The 16,177-nt window shown below is 42.4% G+C and overlaps 1 protein-coding gene across 6 annotated transcripts in view; it reads left to right on the forward strand.

Moving 5' to 3' along the window:
- Window positions 1-14,691, forward strand: part of FAT1 (FAT atypical cadherin 1) — a 112,142-nt gene extending 97,451 nt beyond the window's left edge. For 5 of the 6 annotated variants that reach the window (XM_060278780.2, XM_035111841.3, XM_035111837.3 and 2 more), the window contains exons 25-28: window positions 3,002-3,633; window positions 4,920-5,057; window positions 12,093-12,128; window positions 13,161-14,691. In XM_060278780.2, coding sequence (XP_060134763.2) covers window positions 3,002-3,633; window positions 4,920-5,057; window positions 12,093-12,128; window positions 13,161-13,786 — 1,432 coding nt within the window. In that variant the 3' untranslated portion in view covers window positions 13,787-14,691. The remainder of the gene's footprint in view (window positions 1-3,001; window positions 3,634-4,919; window positions 5,058-12,092; window positions 12,129-13,160) is intronic. The other variant, XM_060278782.2, reaches the window with a different exon arrangement.
- Window positions 14,692-16,177: the final 1,486 nt, after the last annotated feature.

Genomic DNA, 16,177 nt, shown 5'->3' on the forward strand with positions numbered 1-16,177 from the left:
ATTTGATTGTGAGAATGGTCCCAGAATTCTGTGTCTACAAAGCATTCAGCTCAGTGATGGCCAGTAGCATTTAGTGTTGCTTGCAATTGATGGGGACTGTGCCAAGTTTATCCTAGACAAGGGAATACATTGCATCTGGTATTGCTCCCATATTCCAAGGACACCAACCCCCCCCCCCCTCTCTCTGTGTGTGTACAAAAGAGGGCTCCTTGCTTATTGAGGCATGTATTACAGATGTTAACACATTTTTCTTCATTGCATTATAGCATAATATTAAATCTTCAGAAATATTGTTTTACTAGAAAACAGCAGAAGGCAAATAAACTGGGATTAGCTCTCCTTTGCGGTCTCTATTTCATCTCTCATGATCAGGGAATTGTACTGATTATTCTGTACTTCAGGGGGAAGAACATAGCTGCACTAGAATTAGCATCCTTTTGCTCGCAGTTTTAAATGGTAAAATGTTCGCGTTTGAACAGGAACCAAGGAGGTAATTTTGCTACGGAAGTTTTAGAACATTTCTGCAGATCATTTGAAATACAATTTTAAATTGATATTCCTTCCCCCTCCCCACATAATTGGCTTCTTTTATTTATTTATTTTAATATAATGAATTGGTTTCTTTCTCCAAGCAATGGGGGCCATCATACTCCCTGAATTCCAGTATATGAAGAGATTTTGAAATCTTCTGAATTTCTGAGCCAGTGCTGTCCAGTGAGAAGCGTGGTTTGAATTGTAATGTTATTGGCTGTTGTCCTTGAAGCTGCATATACAGCCTTATCAGCTAAAGAAGGCAAAGCGCCACAAGTGCAAACTGTTAGTGGAGCCTGAAGGCACCCCATCCTTCACCTGTAAAAATAGGAAAAAATGGTGGCCTGCCACACTAAACATGAGTGAGAACTCGAGTTTAGAGTCCCCTATGTAGTGTTCATAGCAGTCAAGATGCAGTATTTCACCACCGCTATGATGCTCTCACAAGGCAGTCCAGCAAAGATGTCCCGAGCAGTTTGGTTTTGGGGTGGTTGGTTAAACCCATTGAGGATAAAATAGCTCACACGCGTAGCAACTTGGCTGCCACTTTGTCTGCAGTACAGTAAATGTGTCCAATCGCGTATTTTCAGTTCCTGCAAGAATGCATTCTCTTGAATCCAATCTAGAAATTCTATATGAAGACAGCTTCAAAACACATTTTTGTTGGGGTGGGACTGCTTGTGAGGCATCTTGGTGCACCGTGCAGTCAGTGGCATATCAGGCACTGCTTACAGGGGGGGGGGGGAGAGAGAGAGACCTTTCTCGTCTCCCTCTCCCAGCTTGCCACCCAGGGTGCCAGCAAAACAGCTGGCGTGGGAGAAAACGAGGACGGGGCTTGGGGAATCAGCAAGGGAAGGAGGTTGGGTGGAGTCGGATGACCAGGCTCTGTCCAAATGAAGATTGGCTCATTAATAAGAGCTGTTTCCTAATCCCCCTCCCTGGCATACTTAGAACTGTTTGCCTGACAGTCCAACCCGGGTCAACATGAGCTCTTCCAGTGCTGGTGTTCCAGTTGTTGAATTACTTGTTGTGAGGTTCTGATTTTAGCTGAGGGCAGAGTGGAGTACCAGAATCTGAGTTATGAAAGCTAGGAGTTAAAAGGCAACTTAAGCCTAGGTTATGGGTGCAACATCAGAATGTCTAGGCACATTTTTGTTTTTGTTTTATGACAAGAATACAAAGCTGAAAATGAATGAACTGCAGCTAAAATCTGATGTTCATTTTTCACATGATCTAGTCCTTCCACTGTTCCCCTCCCTAATATTCTTAAGAGAATCTCTTCTCCAGTCTTCAGAGAGTAGCTGGAAGTGGGGAGGCAGAAAAAGATCTTCCTTTCCTTCCACTATGCAGTTTTAATCTGAAATCTTAGGCGCAGTACTGCGCCCAGAGCTCATTAACTGCTTGCGCTAATGAAATTCCCTGTCACAAAAAATGCGCCTAGAACAATGGGAGTTTCGAACACTGGCTGAGGGGTACTGAGTGACGTCAAAGAGATGAAAAAGATTGTGCCATCTTAGAGTGGAGTACCAGAAGAGGCACTAGGTGATGAAGTGATTGATTCCCTGGCTACAATTGTCTGTGCTCTGGTAAACATCCTGTTAAAACTGCTCCCGTGTATTGGATATGTGGCTACCTTTGAAGATGGTTTGGAAAATATGGTTTGTTCAGAGTAACTGCTTGATACAAAGACTCTTTATATTAAATAAGAATCCCTGCTGCCCGTAACACATACCCTTTAAACAAAATGCATAATTAAAAGTGTAGTGCCACATAAACTTGTATAAAGGCATGTAGGTGTGGAAGCATAGTGGGGGGGGGGAGTGAGGATAAAAAGAAGGTATGGACAATGTGTGCTGTCCTGGGGTCCTTGGAGACTAGAACAAAGATTAGAACAAAATGTGATAATAATAGAATCAATAATACAGACCCTCCAAGTGTCCCTATTTTCCAGGAACAGTCCTGGATTTACAGAAGCCTTCCCAGTTTCTGATTTGATCCTGGAACGTCCCACTTTTCCTTAGGGCTACCCTATTTTCATCAGAGAAATGTTGGAAGGTATGAAGTTATGCAACGCCCCCGAGCCAAAGAGATATGTATCTAGGGAACCTTTAGAAGACATCTGAAGGCAGCCCTGTACAGGGAAGTTTTTTAGTGTTTGATGTTTTATCATGTTTTTATATATGTTGTAGGCCCCAACCCCCTGAGTGACCGAGGCAACCCGGTCAGATGGGCAGGGTATAAATAATAACATTATTAGTATTAAATAGGATATCCCTATTTTCATTGGAGAAAAGTTGGAGGGTATGATAATAATGATAAGAACAATGAAAATTAGCACCCAACACTCCAGATGAGTCACAGTATTTTTAACATGGAAAAAATATATGTGCTGGTGTTATAAATATATCCCACACTTTCCCATTTTTGTGCATTTGTAAGCTGTTCCTTACCACTTAATGTTTCATTACAGGTGTTTAACCGATGTTGATGAATGCTTAGAAAGCCCATGTCAGAACGGCGCTCTCTGTGAGAACACATACGGTGCCTATCACTGCAATTGTAGCCACGGATTTGGAGGAAGACACTGTGCCGACGTCCTGAACAAATATGTTTCAACCCCCTGGAACATTAGCTTAGCAGAAGTCATTGGAATTATCGTTTTCATAGCAGGGGTCTTCATACTGGTTGGGATTTTTGTCTTCTGCCGCCAAGTCATCCGCAAGAAGAAGAAGAAAAGCCAGCCAGAACCTGAAGACAAACATCTGGGAACAACAACAGCATTCTTGCAAAGGCCATACTTTGATTCCAAACTCAATAAGAACATTTATTCTGACATTCCACCCCAGGTGCCCGTTCGTCCCATTTCATATACTCCGAGCATTCCAAGTGACTCGAGGAACAATCTGGACAGGAACTCTTTCGAAGGTTCCACAATCCCAGAGCACCCAGAGTTTACTACTTTTAACCCAGATTCCGTTCACGGCCACAGGAAAGCAGTGGCTGTCTGCAGTGTGGCTCCGAATTTGCCTCCCCCACCTCCATCCAATTCACCATCAGACAGCGACTCAATACAGAAGCCCAGCTGGGACTTCGATTATGACAGTAAGCCGCTGCCTCCTTTTTGAACTGAAAAAGCTTTGCTGGCAGGATATTGAGATTTCTGATCTGAGCGGTTGTCTACAAGGGTTGAAGGCATACAGATTTTTTTAAAAAATAATAATAAAATGAATGGAGCTCTCTCGTTTTTGGAAGAGGGAACTCCTCAGTTGACGTTGATCGTCAAAAGGCAGTAAATACTTGATTTTGCTGCTAACTTTTGTGGAGGGGAGGGAAGCACTGCTTCTCAGTCACAGCTTTGCAAAAATCTTGGATTTCTCCATTGTTTTCTGTGAGCAGCTCTCAGGTCTGCCTCGTGGTTGAGGAAAAAGGAATCTAAAGGAACTAGAATTTTGGCAGAGTCTGCAAATCTTTCGGTTTAGGCTGTAGTTGAGAGAAGTGTAGGCAGAGAATGTTAGGGTGCCCAAGGGGGAAATGGAAAGGTAGTCCCTGGCTGCTTCTTAGCAGGAATATTGGGGAAGCAGTATCCCTGTCCTGTGCTATAAGGGGATGTTTCAGATAAAAGGAAAGGAGACAATGGTCGCAACACCCTAGCTGCCCACCCTGTGGCTCACCTTCAAGACTAACAGTCAACACCCAAACCTTCTATAGTTATATGGGACAACAGGGGGAAGGCCTCAGGGGAGTGAGGAAGAAAAACTAGATTTGTATTTTTTTTCCTCTTTCCCATCTCCCACCGCAGAAGGCCTGAACAGCACTAAAAGGCTTCCATTTCAGACTGGCTCTGAAGATCATTTGTAGGGGAGTGGTATACTGCAGTGTTTTGCTATATATTTATTTAAACAATTTATATCCCATTTAACCAGCATCATTTCCTAAGCAGTGTGCAAAAAAATGCAGCGCAGAAAAGACAAAAACCGATTAAAACTATAAAATCAGGCTTCAAGTAAAATGCCTGCTGGGGTTTTAAAATAGTCAAGCTTAATTTTTTGTCGTGTTTCTAGTAGAGTCGTACCTTGGAAATCGAATGGGATCCAATTCCAGAAGTCCATTTGACTTCCAAAACTTTTGAAAACCAAAGCACAGCTTCTGATTGGCTGCAGGAAGCTCCTGCAGCCAATCGGAAGCCATGGAAGCCCCATCAGACGTTCGGCTTCCAAAAATAGTTTGCAAATCTGGAACGCTCACTTCCGGGTTTGTAACGTTCGGGAGCCAAAACGTTCGAGAACTAAGCTGTTCAAAAACCAAGGTATGGCTGTAACTATATTTGTGGCGGCATGTTGAAGTTGGTTGTCGCATTAATTGTTTCTGCCTGTCTCTCTGTCTTTCAGCTAAAGTTGTAGATCTTGACTCTTGCCTTTCAAAGAAGCCCCTGGAAGAAAAGGTTTCTCAGCCTTACAGCGCTAGAGAGAGCATGTCGGAGGTCCAGTCCCTTAGCTCGTTCCAGTCAGAATCATGTGATGATAATGGTAGGTAGATGATGCCTTGCTGTTTCGTGTCGCTCCGCTTCCTTGTCTGCCATCTCCGCGTAGGTGCCTCATGCTGGCATTACAAATATCAACAGGCATATCGTATTCTGTCAGGACCAGCTCACCCAGGTGGGCACATAGCTGCAGCAATAGCCTCCCAGCAGCAACAGCAGCAGCAGCACTCCCACTTGCTGGGAAAGTGAGGTGTGAGTTGGCGCATGGGCAGAGACAACCAGGCGCTTGCACGGGTGCAACACACAACACAGACGCGCCTCAGTATTGCCCCTCAGTCTCCTGGTAAATGGCAGTGATGCTTCTTCTGGGAGGCTATTACTGTGTCTCCACCCCTCTGGGTGAGTGAGTCACTTCTGCAGGGGTGCATTATTATAAGTTGCAGATGACGTCATAAGCTGGCTATAAGTCATTTAAACCTGTAATTGTTAATGTTTGATGTGAAGCAAATTGTATTCAGTCAAGGAGTATTCTTTTTGTAAAAAATAGTGAGGTTATGAATATTGGAGGTGTGTGGGAATGGAGTGAGGTGTTAAAATGTCTGAAAACTGGATTACTGCTTCATTTGTCTCCTCTTTTTCCTTGCTGCTGCCTCAGCTCCCATATGGATCAGAGCAGTACTGAGTGAAAGCAGAGTATGAGGTTACTGGCTTGTAAGTCTGATTATGTTGGTAATGAAGGAAGTTGTCCAGCAGGGCTTTTATTGTAGCTGTGTCGCTATCTGGCTTACACCACGATAAGGAGCAAATGTATGCCACATCTCTGTGTGTGGAAAACATTCCATTTCACTGAATCAGGCCCTATTCTATTGTCAGTGTGAGCGAAACACTCTGAAAGTGGCCCTGACCGGTCAAAAAGACTCAGTGAATTTACTTTGGATTTGACCTTCATTGGGTTATTTTTAAAATTACTCCAAAGCTTCATTTCTGTTTTTGTTTTGGCTACCGTTTTAAAACACATAGTATTTTGCTCATGCTCAGCCAAGATCTTCTGTCTGCTTATTTCAGTGTATTAACTTGTTTGTGGTCTTAGCATAAAACTTCCTTTTATTACTTAACCAAAAAAGTAAGTTGTGTTTTTTTTTACTGATCACTAGCACTTTCAGTGATGTTTCTGTGTATGTGTGTGTTTTTGTTATATGTATATGCATTAATGGTTTTTTAGTACGAAAGGCACTTTTAAAAAGCTGTAGAACAGAAGTAGTGTTTTGAAACGAGTTTTGCCGCTGTAACAACTAGTACACACCATTCGTTTCTCTATGGCTGGCTGCAAGTTCCAAATATGCTGGTATGATTCAGAGTGATAAAGAAAGGAATGCAAATGGTAAATGTCAGAACTGAAAGTCACAGTTGGAAATATTATGCAGCTATGAGCATGACGCTTAGCTTGCCAGTTCTCTACTCAGCCAGTTAATTAGAGAACCAGAGAGCTCTAGCCAACAATTTGGCTGGTTATTTAAAAAAAAATATTCCCTCCCCACTCTCCAGCTTTTCCACTCACATTCCCCTTCCCTCTGTATCTTGTGATGCTTCCCCACCCACTTCCCTCCGTCCATGCCGCAATATGCAGCCTCCCCCATTGCGGGGCTCTGTGTGAATTTTTGGCTCCACTTCACCCTCTTCCCCTTCTTTCTCTCAGTCTCTGACTTTCTGTTCCTCTTCTGCTGCCCCTCTCCATTTTCTCCTCAGTTCGATTGCTTGCTGTATCCTGCCTCCATCTATCCTGCCCTGTGATGTAGACTATTCCAGAAAACTTTGAATTGGAAGCTTTCAGTTTGTGTCAGGAAAATTCCCGGTCCCCCCTAGAAAATTTATCTTGTCTATTTTACTTGTCTTCAGTAAACAAAGCCAATAATTTTGAACCTGGCAGGCTTGCCTAGCATTTATATGCATTTGGCATCCATACCTTGTTACTAATGAACTTTGGAAATGGAAAAACAGAACACTGGAAAGATTTCAGTCCCTGATCACTGAACCTGTCCTACTTTTCCTCTTCCTACACATAAGCTGCATTACCTTATGAAATAAACTTGATCCAAGCCTGTTTCATTGAACCTTTTAGTGCTTTTAAAAATGACCTCCACTTAACCTTTTCTCTGATTCTTCAACTTGCCTTCCCCTGTCATGAGCTTCACATAAAACCTGCTCAACATTCCTACCAACCACACCTCTTACTTTTGGTTTTGTGCTCATAAAAGCTGGATTATTTCCCAGAATTCTATTTATTCTTCCCCTTTAGAAGTTAAAAAATTGTGAACATCCTATGCACTGGCTGTTGGGGAGGTGTTTGCAGACCAGCTGTGGAGAAGCAACATAGGGCTTTAGGAGACATAAACAGCCATAAAGCAGATTCCATTTGCAGAATTGAGATGCCGTTTCGAATTTCAGCAAATTTTGATCTACCAAAATATTGTATCAGTAAAATGAATCGGTGAAATGATACATGCAAACTTGACTTAGGACTAGTTCACACTTTACTCTTTTGTAAATAAAATAATATACATGTGTAGTGCACCAATTATGAATGGTGAATGTCTATTTAAGCAAAAAAAAATCCTTTTTTAAAAAAGAACAGAGCAACTGAGAAAGAATTGGGCATTTGTATGTTGAAAATTGGCCATTTAAATCAACAAGTGCTATTCACAATTGACACAGCACACATGTATGTTGCGCTTCAGTATCCATTCCCAGATACTAAAAGTAAAGTGCGAATGAGCCCTTATGATTGCTAAAATGTATATACGCATGTTCATCTTTGCAATCCATTTGCAGTTCTCATAACCTTTCCAGACAGTTCATTTGGAGCTGTTTGCAGAGTCCAGAGTATATTCAAAGAGGCAAAAGCATAGAATTTTTTTGAATGTGTATTGTCAGAACAGAATGTCGCTTGTGTAAACAGTATGTGCCTAACCCCACTTGACACATTGTGCAGTTGTGTGTAATTATTAGAAGATTTTTAAGTGTTGGGTTTTTTGTGTTTCTTGGTATGCTTTTATATGTTGTTTGAAACTGCTGCTAATTATAGGTTTCTCTTTTAATTTGCTCCTTCCCATACTTTTTTACAAGCTTCCCTAGTGACTGTAATACACCTTGTCAATGCTGTTGTTGACTCGGTGGGAAAAGAAGGTATATAGTTTTCACTTTTATTTATGGTCTGGGCAGAACATTGCATGCATTTCTCTTGTAGGAATGTATTAATACATTAGAGGTATTAAAGTAAGATATATCGTTTCTTACAAACAGTATACACGATTGTTTGCTTTTAATAGACACACAAATGGGGATGTTTAATCCATTCTCATATGGTTTTGACTCAGTTTCCGAAAAGACCACCTCTGCAAGTATTCATGCACTAGGGCATCCTAACATGAAAACAGCATCAAATTTTGGCATGTTAACAGTAACACTGAGCACAGATTATCCCTTTATTATCACAATTACACACTCCCAGGATAGGAAAAGGCATGGCCATCAGTCCTGTGTGTCTCAGTTACACCTAGATGTGCACCTCATAAGGCAGCTGCCGCAATAGAGAAGCTCTGCCAACAGTTTATGTATCTCTCCTATCTGAGCTGCACTCAAGCAGGCAAAGACTCTGCCTTCATGTAACCTTTTCTCCTCCCACTGCCTCCCAGGACCAGAAGAGGATTGAAGTGGAACAGGAGAGGTGATGGCAGGAGGGGGAGGTGTGGAAGCCCTTGACCAGGCATAGGCAAACTCGGCCCTCCAGATGTTTTGGGATTACAATTCCCATCATCCCTGATCACTGGTCCTGTTAGCTATGACTGCCCTTGACTCTACACCAGCCTGACCTATCTCTTCTTCCCCTTGCACCTGTTCTCCACTCTCCAATCCTGCAGCTTCTCCTGCCTTTGGATATTACAGGCACCCTCAGATCACTGACCCCTTCTTCCAAGTCAGTCTCCAAACCCGCATTGTCCCAGTGCCCACTCCTCAGTGTCCAGCCCAGTCCCTGACATCCTGTCTCTCGGCCTTATTCTTCCCCATAGGTCAACAGTAGCAATGTGCCATCATAGGGACAAGTTGTTCTTTGCAGCGTATTTCCCCATCCCTCTTCTCTGCACAAAGGCTTCGCCAGTATCGGAGCTATCACCCAGCTCTTAAGCCGTTCATTTTGCTGCCGGAACAAGCAGGAACTGCTCCATCCAATGGCATGAATGAAAAGAGGATTGAAAAACACACTTCACACTAGTGCATGCTATACACCAGGCATCCCCAAACTGCGGCTCTCCAGATGTTTTGGTCTCCAACTCCCATGATCCTTAGCTAACAGGACCAGTGGTCGGGGAAGATGGGAATTGTAGTCCAAAACATCTGGAGGGCCAAAGTTTGGGGATGCCTGCTATACACAGTATTCCTTCAGGAAGTTGTGGACTCTCCTTCCTTGAAGATTTTAAAGCAGATGTTAGATGGTCATCTGTCATGAATGCTTTAGCTGAGTTTCCTGCTTGATGACTTGATGACCCTTGGGGTTCCTTCCAACTCTACATTTCTATGATTTGTTTATGTTAATATATATGAAGATTTAGCTCATAAAATCCTTGTCAGTCTTGCATTACCAGAAGAGAAAAGAAGCAATCCTATTAACAATACTACTCCCCCCCCCCACCCTTCTGTTGAGGTAGTAGACATGAGCAATTGAACAGTGCTATGGCACAGCTGTTTAAAGTACAGTTTGCCTAGGGATATTGTAGCTGGGTGGTTGAATGCAAACAAAAAGGGAAGTTTGGTGTGATGTTTAACAACATGAGCTATGAACTGGGGTGTCTCCAGTTCAAATTTTAGGTCAGCCATTAATTTGCCCGGCTGACCACTAAGTACTCAGAATATGCCACTCTCCCCATATGTAGTGATAGTGATAATAAAACAGCTTACTTTACAGGATTTGTAAGCATTACTGAATGGTACACAAAACATCTTAAATGCACAGAAAAAGTGTGATATAAATACTGTGATATTCTCTAAGGCATACAGTTGACATGCAAAGTAGAAAGTACCTGAAAATGTTGATCATCAGATAGATTTAGTTCTCCTGTTAACGTACCTGCAGACAGCCTCAATATTACCAGCGTCAGTAAACTTTTGGTTCACACCAGTTCGTACCACAACTTTTCCCCAGCATAGGTTTCTTCTTTCCCTGGAGTACACCTCTTCTGTGTGGTAGACTACAAGGAGAAAATAATCAAGACTTTAATGTTTTTGGAAATACTTCTATCCTTTTATCCTGCACATTTTTGACTTTGTAGAAAATGCTCTTTGAATAAGCTTATATGCATAGATAGACATATACAGTGGTACCTGTATGAACTTAATCCATTCCGGAAGTCCGTTCTTAAACCAAGGCGTGCTTTCCCATAGCAGCAGGGGACTCAATTTACAAATGGAACACACTCAACATGTTCTGCTTCCAAGGCAAAGTTCACAAACCCAAACACCTACTTCCGGGTATGCAGTGTTCTTAATCCAAGTTGTTCATAAACTAAGCTGTTCTTAAACCAAGGTACCACTGTATATCTATGTCTGTCTACGCATATCCATTAGGGTCAAGCTAGATAAACAACAAAATTGTAAAAATAACCATGTCATCTAGATATGGGCTGTGCTATTACCCCTGCATAGAGAAATTGCAAAAAAAAGAGCTTCATTTATGATATCCCTTAGCATGTGTTGTAAGTTAGTTTGTCACATGCTGCTTCCAGTATACATGGAGCTTTCTAGAGTAGAAAGAGGATACATTCCTGCTGTAGATGAGTTCATAATCTTAACATTCTCCACTCAGGGAAGCAGAAAGAAAACAATTCAGGAATATACAGGGAAGGAGAGTGCTGCCGTTTCATTTATTTATTTTATTTGTATCCACCAAGCTTAGGCTTGCTTACAGGTTTAGTTGCAGGAGGGCATTTGAAGCAGGGTTAAGATCTAGACAACAAAGGAGATTAAGATGTATCCTATTTAGTAATGGCAAACTCGTTTTCCGACTGCCAATGTGGCACCAGCCGCAGAGAGGTATCTGCAGATTTGGAGGAACACAAAGTTTTCAGAAGTTCAAAACATATTTTAGGAGGTAGAATGGGGGGGGGGATGACTTCTCAATGACGATTGAGCACGCCACAGAGTGGAATGATGGAAAGGGGTTGGAAAAGGTGTATTCCGAAATATTGTATTCTGGGGCGGGGGGAAGGGTCCTGGTTGCCTAGCTGGAATCCCAAACAAGAGTACTCTGTGCTGCCACATGTTGTTGCAGTTCCCATTTGCAAAGCCTAAAAGAAAGTCTTCAAAATCCTCTGCATTTCATTAAGATATTACTCAACAAGCACTAAATCAATGGAACACTTCCTTAGACAACTATCCCCCTGAAGTCTTGATTCGTAAGGGGCTGGGACAAGGGCTGCTGTCTTGCCCTCATGATTGAGGGGGCGGGGGGGCCGCACAATGGTGTGTGCACATGACATCAGCAGCCACCCCACCCCACCCCCGCTGCCTATGGCTAGGACACCAATGATTTGAACTGGCAACCAAGGCTGACTATGTAATTAAGAGCTTTGTTTTAGTCTGTGCAAAACAGGTTCATAAATCTATATTATCAAACTGTTAATCTAATTTTTGAAGTTTAGGTTCACGGTTATTAGACAGCTTCATTGTCTCTAAAACATCCTGTTTCAGTAATCTATTTAGCTATTAGGCTGTGCATAATGACAACAGACAGCTGATTCCAGAATTAGCCACAAGGAGATATATATATATATATATATATATATATATATATATATATATATATATATATATATATGAATCTTATTTTGCATATCTGAAGTATCTGTTTGGATCTCACCTTTAAACTATAAAGTCCCCCTTCCTTAACTTACAAGGGACAATAGAAGGGGTATTGTTACTGTTGCTATTGTGTACGTTCTTATTGTTTTTAGGCTATTGAGTTCTTTTGAACTACTTGATGCCTAACTGCACATCTTTTTTCCCTCTCTCTCCACTTTGCTACCTAAAGAGTCTTTCGCTGTTCCTGACCTGAGCAATTCAAGAGGTGACTTCTGCATGTAGTTGTTTGTTGCCATTCGCTGAAATGTTTCTGTTAATATTTGGCCCCCCAACACTAACTTGGTTTGCTCACTGTGTATGTATGCAGTTATTTCCCTCCAGTTACTAGACACTTATTCAAGCCCAGTGCAATTTCCCCTTTGTAGAAGGGATCACAAATCTTGATACTTGTAACATAGTGGTGTTTTACCAGTCAAGCCAGTAAGCATTTTAGTTTCAAATACAATATTATATTCTTGCCCTACGACAGAAAGTGATTTTTTGCATGATTGGCTTATATGGAGACTTTTGTTTTTGCATTTGAATGCTTGAGTGTCCTCACTAATAGCTTCGTAGGGGTTCTGTTATAAAATTAACTCCACAGCCGATGGGCAGCAATTAATAACATTAATACTAAACTGGTAAGTGTTTAACAATTAGGGAATCTTAAACTTACTGGCCTCAGTCCAGAAAAAACCAAATTGTTATTTAAAAACCCATTGAAATCAGTGGGGTAAGTTATCATAGTCTTGCTAATTTTGATGGACTAATCTTGAAATTCTGCACAGTGTTACTCCAGAGTAAGTACCACAGGGCTCGGTAGGACGTACTTCCGAGTAAACACGGCTCAGATCATGCCAGGCTTTTATTTGCACGAGCTTGTTGCAAATGTTACATTCAGATAAATGCAATTGCCATGCACCAGTTTGTTCCACTAACAGGCTTTTAGGCACTTTTATTTTACACAAAGAATGATTTTTTTCTGCCGTTGTGTACCAGCTCATTCCTTAGCTCATGAACTACTTCAGGGTGAGGTATTGTGTAATCCTAGTTAGCCCAGACTTGAATGATACAATAAACTATTTGCATGGTGCACCATGAACGTGTGGTTGTAATGTTGAATGTTCGTTAACCTTGGGGGCAGAATGCTCCCATTCCTCTTGTGTTCTAATAACTGGCGGCTGTGTTGTCCTTGGTGCGGTATATTGTTTTTTTCAGTGTTAAAAATACTGAAACCCGCTTTGTTTTTGCCCCGCAGGCTATCACTGGGATACCTCTGACTGGATGCCCAATGTCCAACTGCCTGGCATACAGGAGTATCCGAACTACGAGGTGGTTGAAGAGGCGGCGCCCCTGTATACAGATCCAAATTCCATTGATGCAGACTACTACCCTGGAGGTTACGACATTGAGAGTGACTTTCCGCCTCCGCCGGACGACTTCCCAGTGCCTGACGACCTCCCACCGCTGCCACCCGAGTACAGTGATCAGTTTGACTCAATGCAGCAATCCAGGGACATGCCTGCTGTGGGTAGCTTGGGGTCCTCTGCGAGGAGCAGGCAGAGGTTCAATCTCAGCCAGTACCTTCCCCATCACTATCCATCAGACTTGTCGGAACCTCAGAACGCAAACAACGGAGTCTCCGGGAATTACAGAGAACCCTTTGCTCCTTACACAGTAGGGTACAGCAGAGACTTCGAAGCACCCCCTGTAGACAACATGTCCATGTCTGTGTACGCTTCCACAGCTTCCTGCTCCGACGTGTCGGCATGCTGTGAAATGGAGTCCGAGGTCATGCTGAGTGACTATGAGAGTGGAGACGAGGGACACTTTGAAGAGGTGACCATCCCTCCGCTCGAGCCACAGCACCACACAGAAGTCTGACACCCTTCCTCAATTAAAAGTGCCTGGATGTTAATGAACTTAAAATAAAAATAAAAATAAAAAAAGTATTCTAGAGAAAAATATTGGAGAGCTTATTTTTCTTGGCAGCAAAGCTCGAGCCGCTTTTGTTTCAGTGAGCTAAAACTGGCATGGCTGCACTGGATCATGTAGCTCATTTCAACTTGTTAACCATTTCCTGACCTCGTTCCCACCGCTTGACTGATCACAAGTCTCCCATTGGCTGTGCCATCCCCCCAAAAAGTGTTTTTTTGTACTTACATTGTCTATGTTAAAAGAAATAAAGCAAAAACACATACCACTTCCTCATTTTAGCATGATAAATGTATTTATATCGTTCAAGAGCAAATCATTTTTTTCCTTATCTCTTTTTGTAAATTTTATGTACAGTTTTGATTTCGATAATTTTAACTAGATTTTGTAGATACTTTCGAAAGTTGATTTCCACTGATTCTAGTGGTGTTTTTAGTGTGCCGTTAAACCAACACACCCTGGGTTTTATCACATTCAGCAGTTCACTGTTTGTTTGTTTTTCCACAGAAGTGTGACATTTCATTTATAGATTTCTGTGTAATCATGCATTTCCAAGTGTACATAATTTCCAGCTGTAAAAGATTCCTGATATTTTCTGGGTGATGAACATGGAAATATCCCACCTGGGTTTCTGTACTCTAGGACAGTTACACATTTTTCCTTTCTTGAAAAGTGTGGGGTGGGGGGGGGGAGCCACTGCATACCTGTTTAGAACCAAAACCACCATGGCACAGTTTTATAGTGTCTGTATATTTGTGATGCAATGGTCTTGTAAAGGTTTTTACTGAAATCTACCATTAGCCAGTCTTTCTTACCGACAATAAATTATTAATAAAATACTTTAGCTTTGTTCACCGCTATCTACTTCATATCTATTACACAGGTGTAACATCGCAGGTGCGTTGCTTAGCGCAAGCCTAGCCAACAAAAAAAAAACCCCAAAAAGCTGTGTTCCTTATACAGTCCACCAGATGGCAGCATGAGCCTGCTTAATTCATTAAAATAAAGAGTATTCTGGCTAGCACAAATGGGATGAATGGATGCAATGTGTAAGGATGAGCATCACGTTTCAGATGCTTCTCTTTTATGCACTGGCTGTAGCACCGGTGTGTGTTTTACAATTATACCTCTATCCCACTCCGTGGGGAGAATAAGCGTATCCAACAGCTACTTAGAAGATCGCAGAGGTATTAGTCTTCATAATGATTTCTAGAATCCTCTTATTCCTTTTGACTGCTGCTACGTAGTGCTTTGGATTAGGTTCTCAGCGTATTTAGTGGCAATGATGCAATTCTGCTGCCGGATGAAGAATCTCATTCTCGACATCCCAGCGGAAACCGTGCTTTATCATTCACATGCCACCTAATTTAACATCTAACAGCCCGGCCTGAGATTTTCTACCCATGTAAGATGAGTGTTCCGGCCACGGGACTGAAACACGCTGAGCATTTGCTAGGAAAACATGGGGGAATTGGTATGATCACTACATGCTAGATACATGCATAATGCTGATCTGCCGGATGCACCCCTCTGTATATTGAGGAATGTATTCAAACTGCTTTGTCAGTCCTATGCAGGCATGTGATTAGCATTGCGGGCCCTACTTATTGAAGGAGAAAGTGGAGGGTCTACCGTTCTTGTGTAAGCTCCATGTGTGAACATGCATTGAGCTCACATGAGTGCAGCAGGGCTCCCTGCTGCAAACCATACTTCCCACACTCAAAAAACACTGCAGTTAATTTTTGCTCAATAGAATTAATTTTGATGGTACAAGTCTAGTTGGACCTTCAAGAGATCTGTTGCTCAACAACAATGAATAATAATTATTTATACCCTGCCCATCTGGCTGAGTCTCCCCAGCCACTCTGGGCGGCTCCCAGTTGAATATTAAAAGAATACAGCATTAAATATTAGAAGCTTCCCTAAACAGGGCTGCCTTCAGGTGTCTTTTAAAATTAGGATAGCTGCTTATTTCCTTGACATCTGATGGGAGGGCGTTCCACAGGGTGGGTGCTGCTACCGAGAAGGCCCTCTGCCTGGTTCCCTGTAACCTTACTTCTTGCAATGAGGGAACCGCCAGAAGGCCCTCGGTGCTGGATCTCAGTGTCCGGGCTGAACGGTGGGGGTGGAGATGCTCCTTCAGGTATAAAGGACCAAGGCCGTTTAGGGCTTTAAAGGTCAATACCAACACTTTGAATTGTGCTTGGAAACGTACTGGGAGCCAGTGTAGATCTCTCAGGACCGGTGTTATGTGGTCCCGGCTGCCGCTCCCAGTCACCAATCTAGCTGCCGCATTCTGGATTAATTGCAGTTTCCAGGTCACCTTCAAAGGTAGCCCCA

The sequence above is a fragment of the Zootoca vivipara genome, chromosome Z1, assembly GCF_965207765.1.
Source record: "Zootoca vivipara chromosome Z1, rZooViv2.hap1.1, whole genome shotgun sequence".
Lineage (NCBI taxonomy): Eukaryota > Metazoa > Chordata > Lepidosauria > Squamata > Lacertidae > Zootoca > Zootoca vivipara.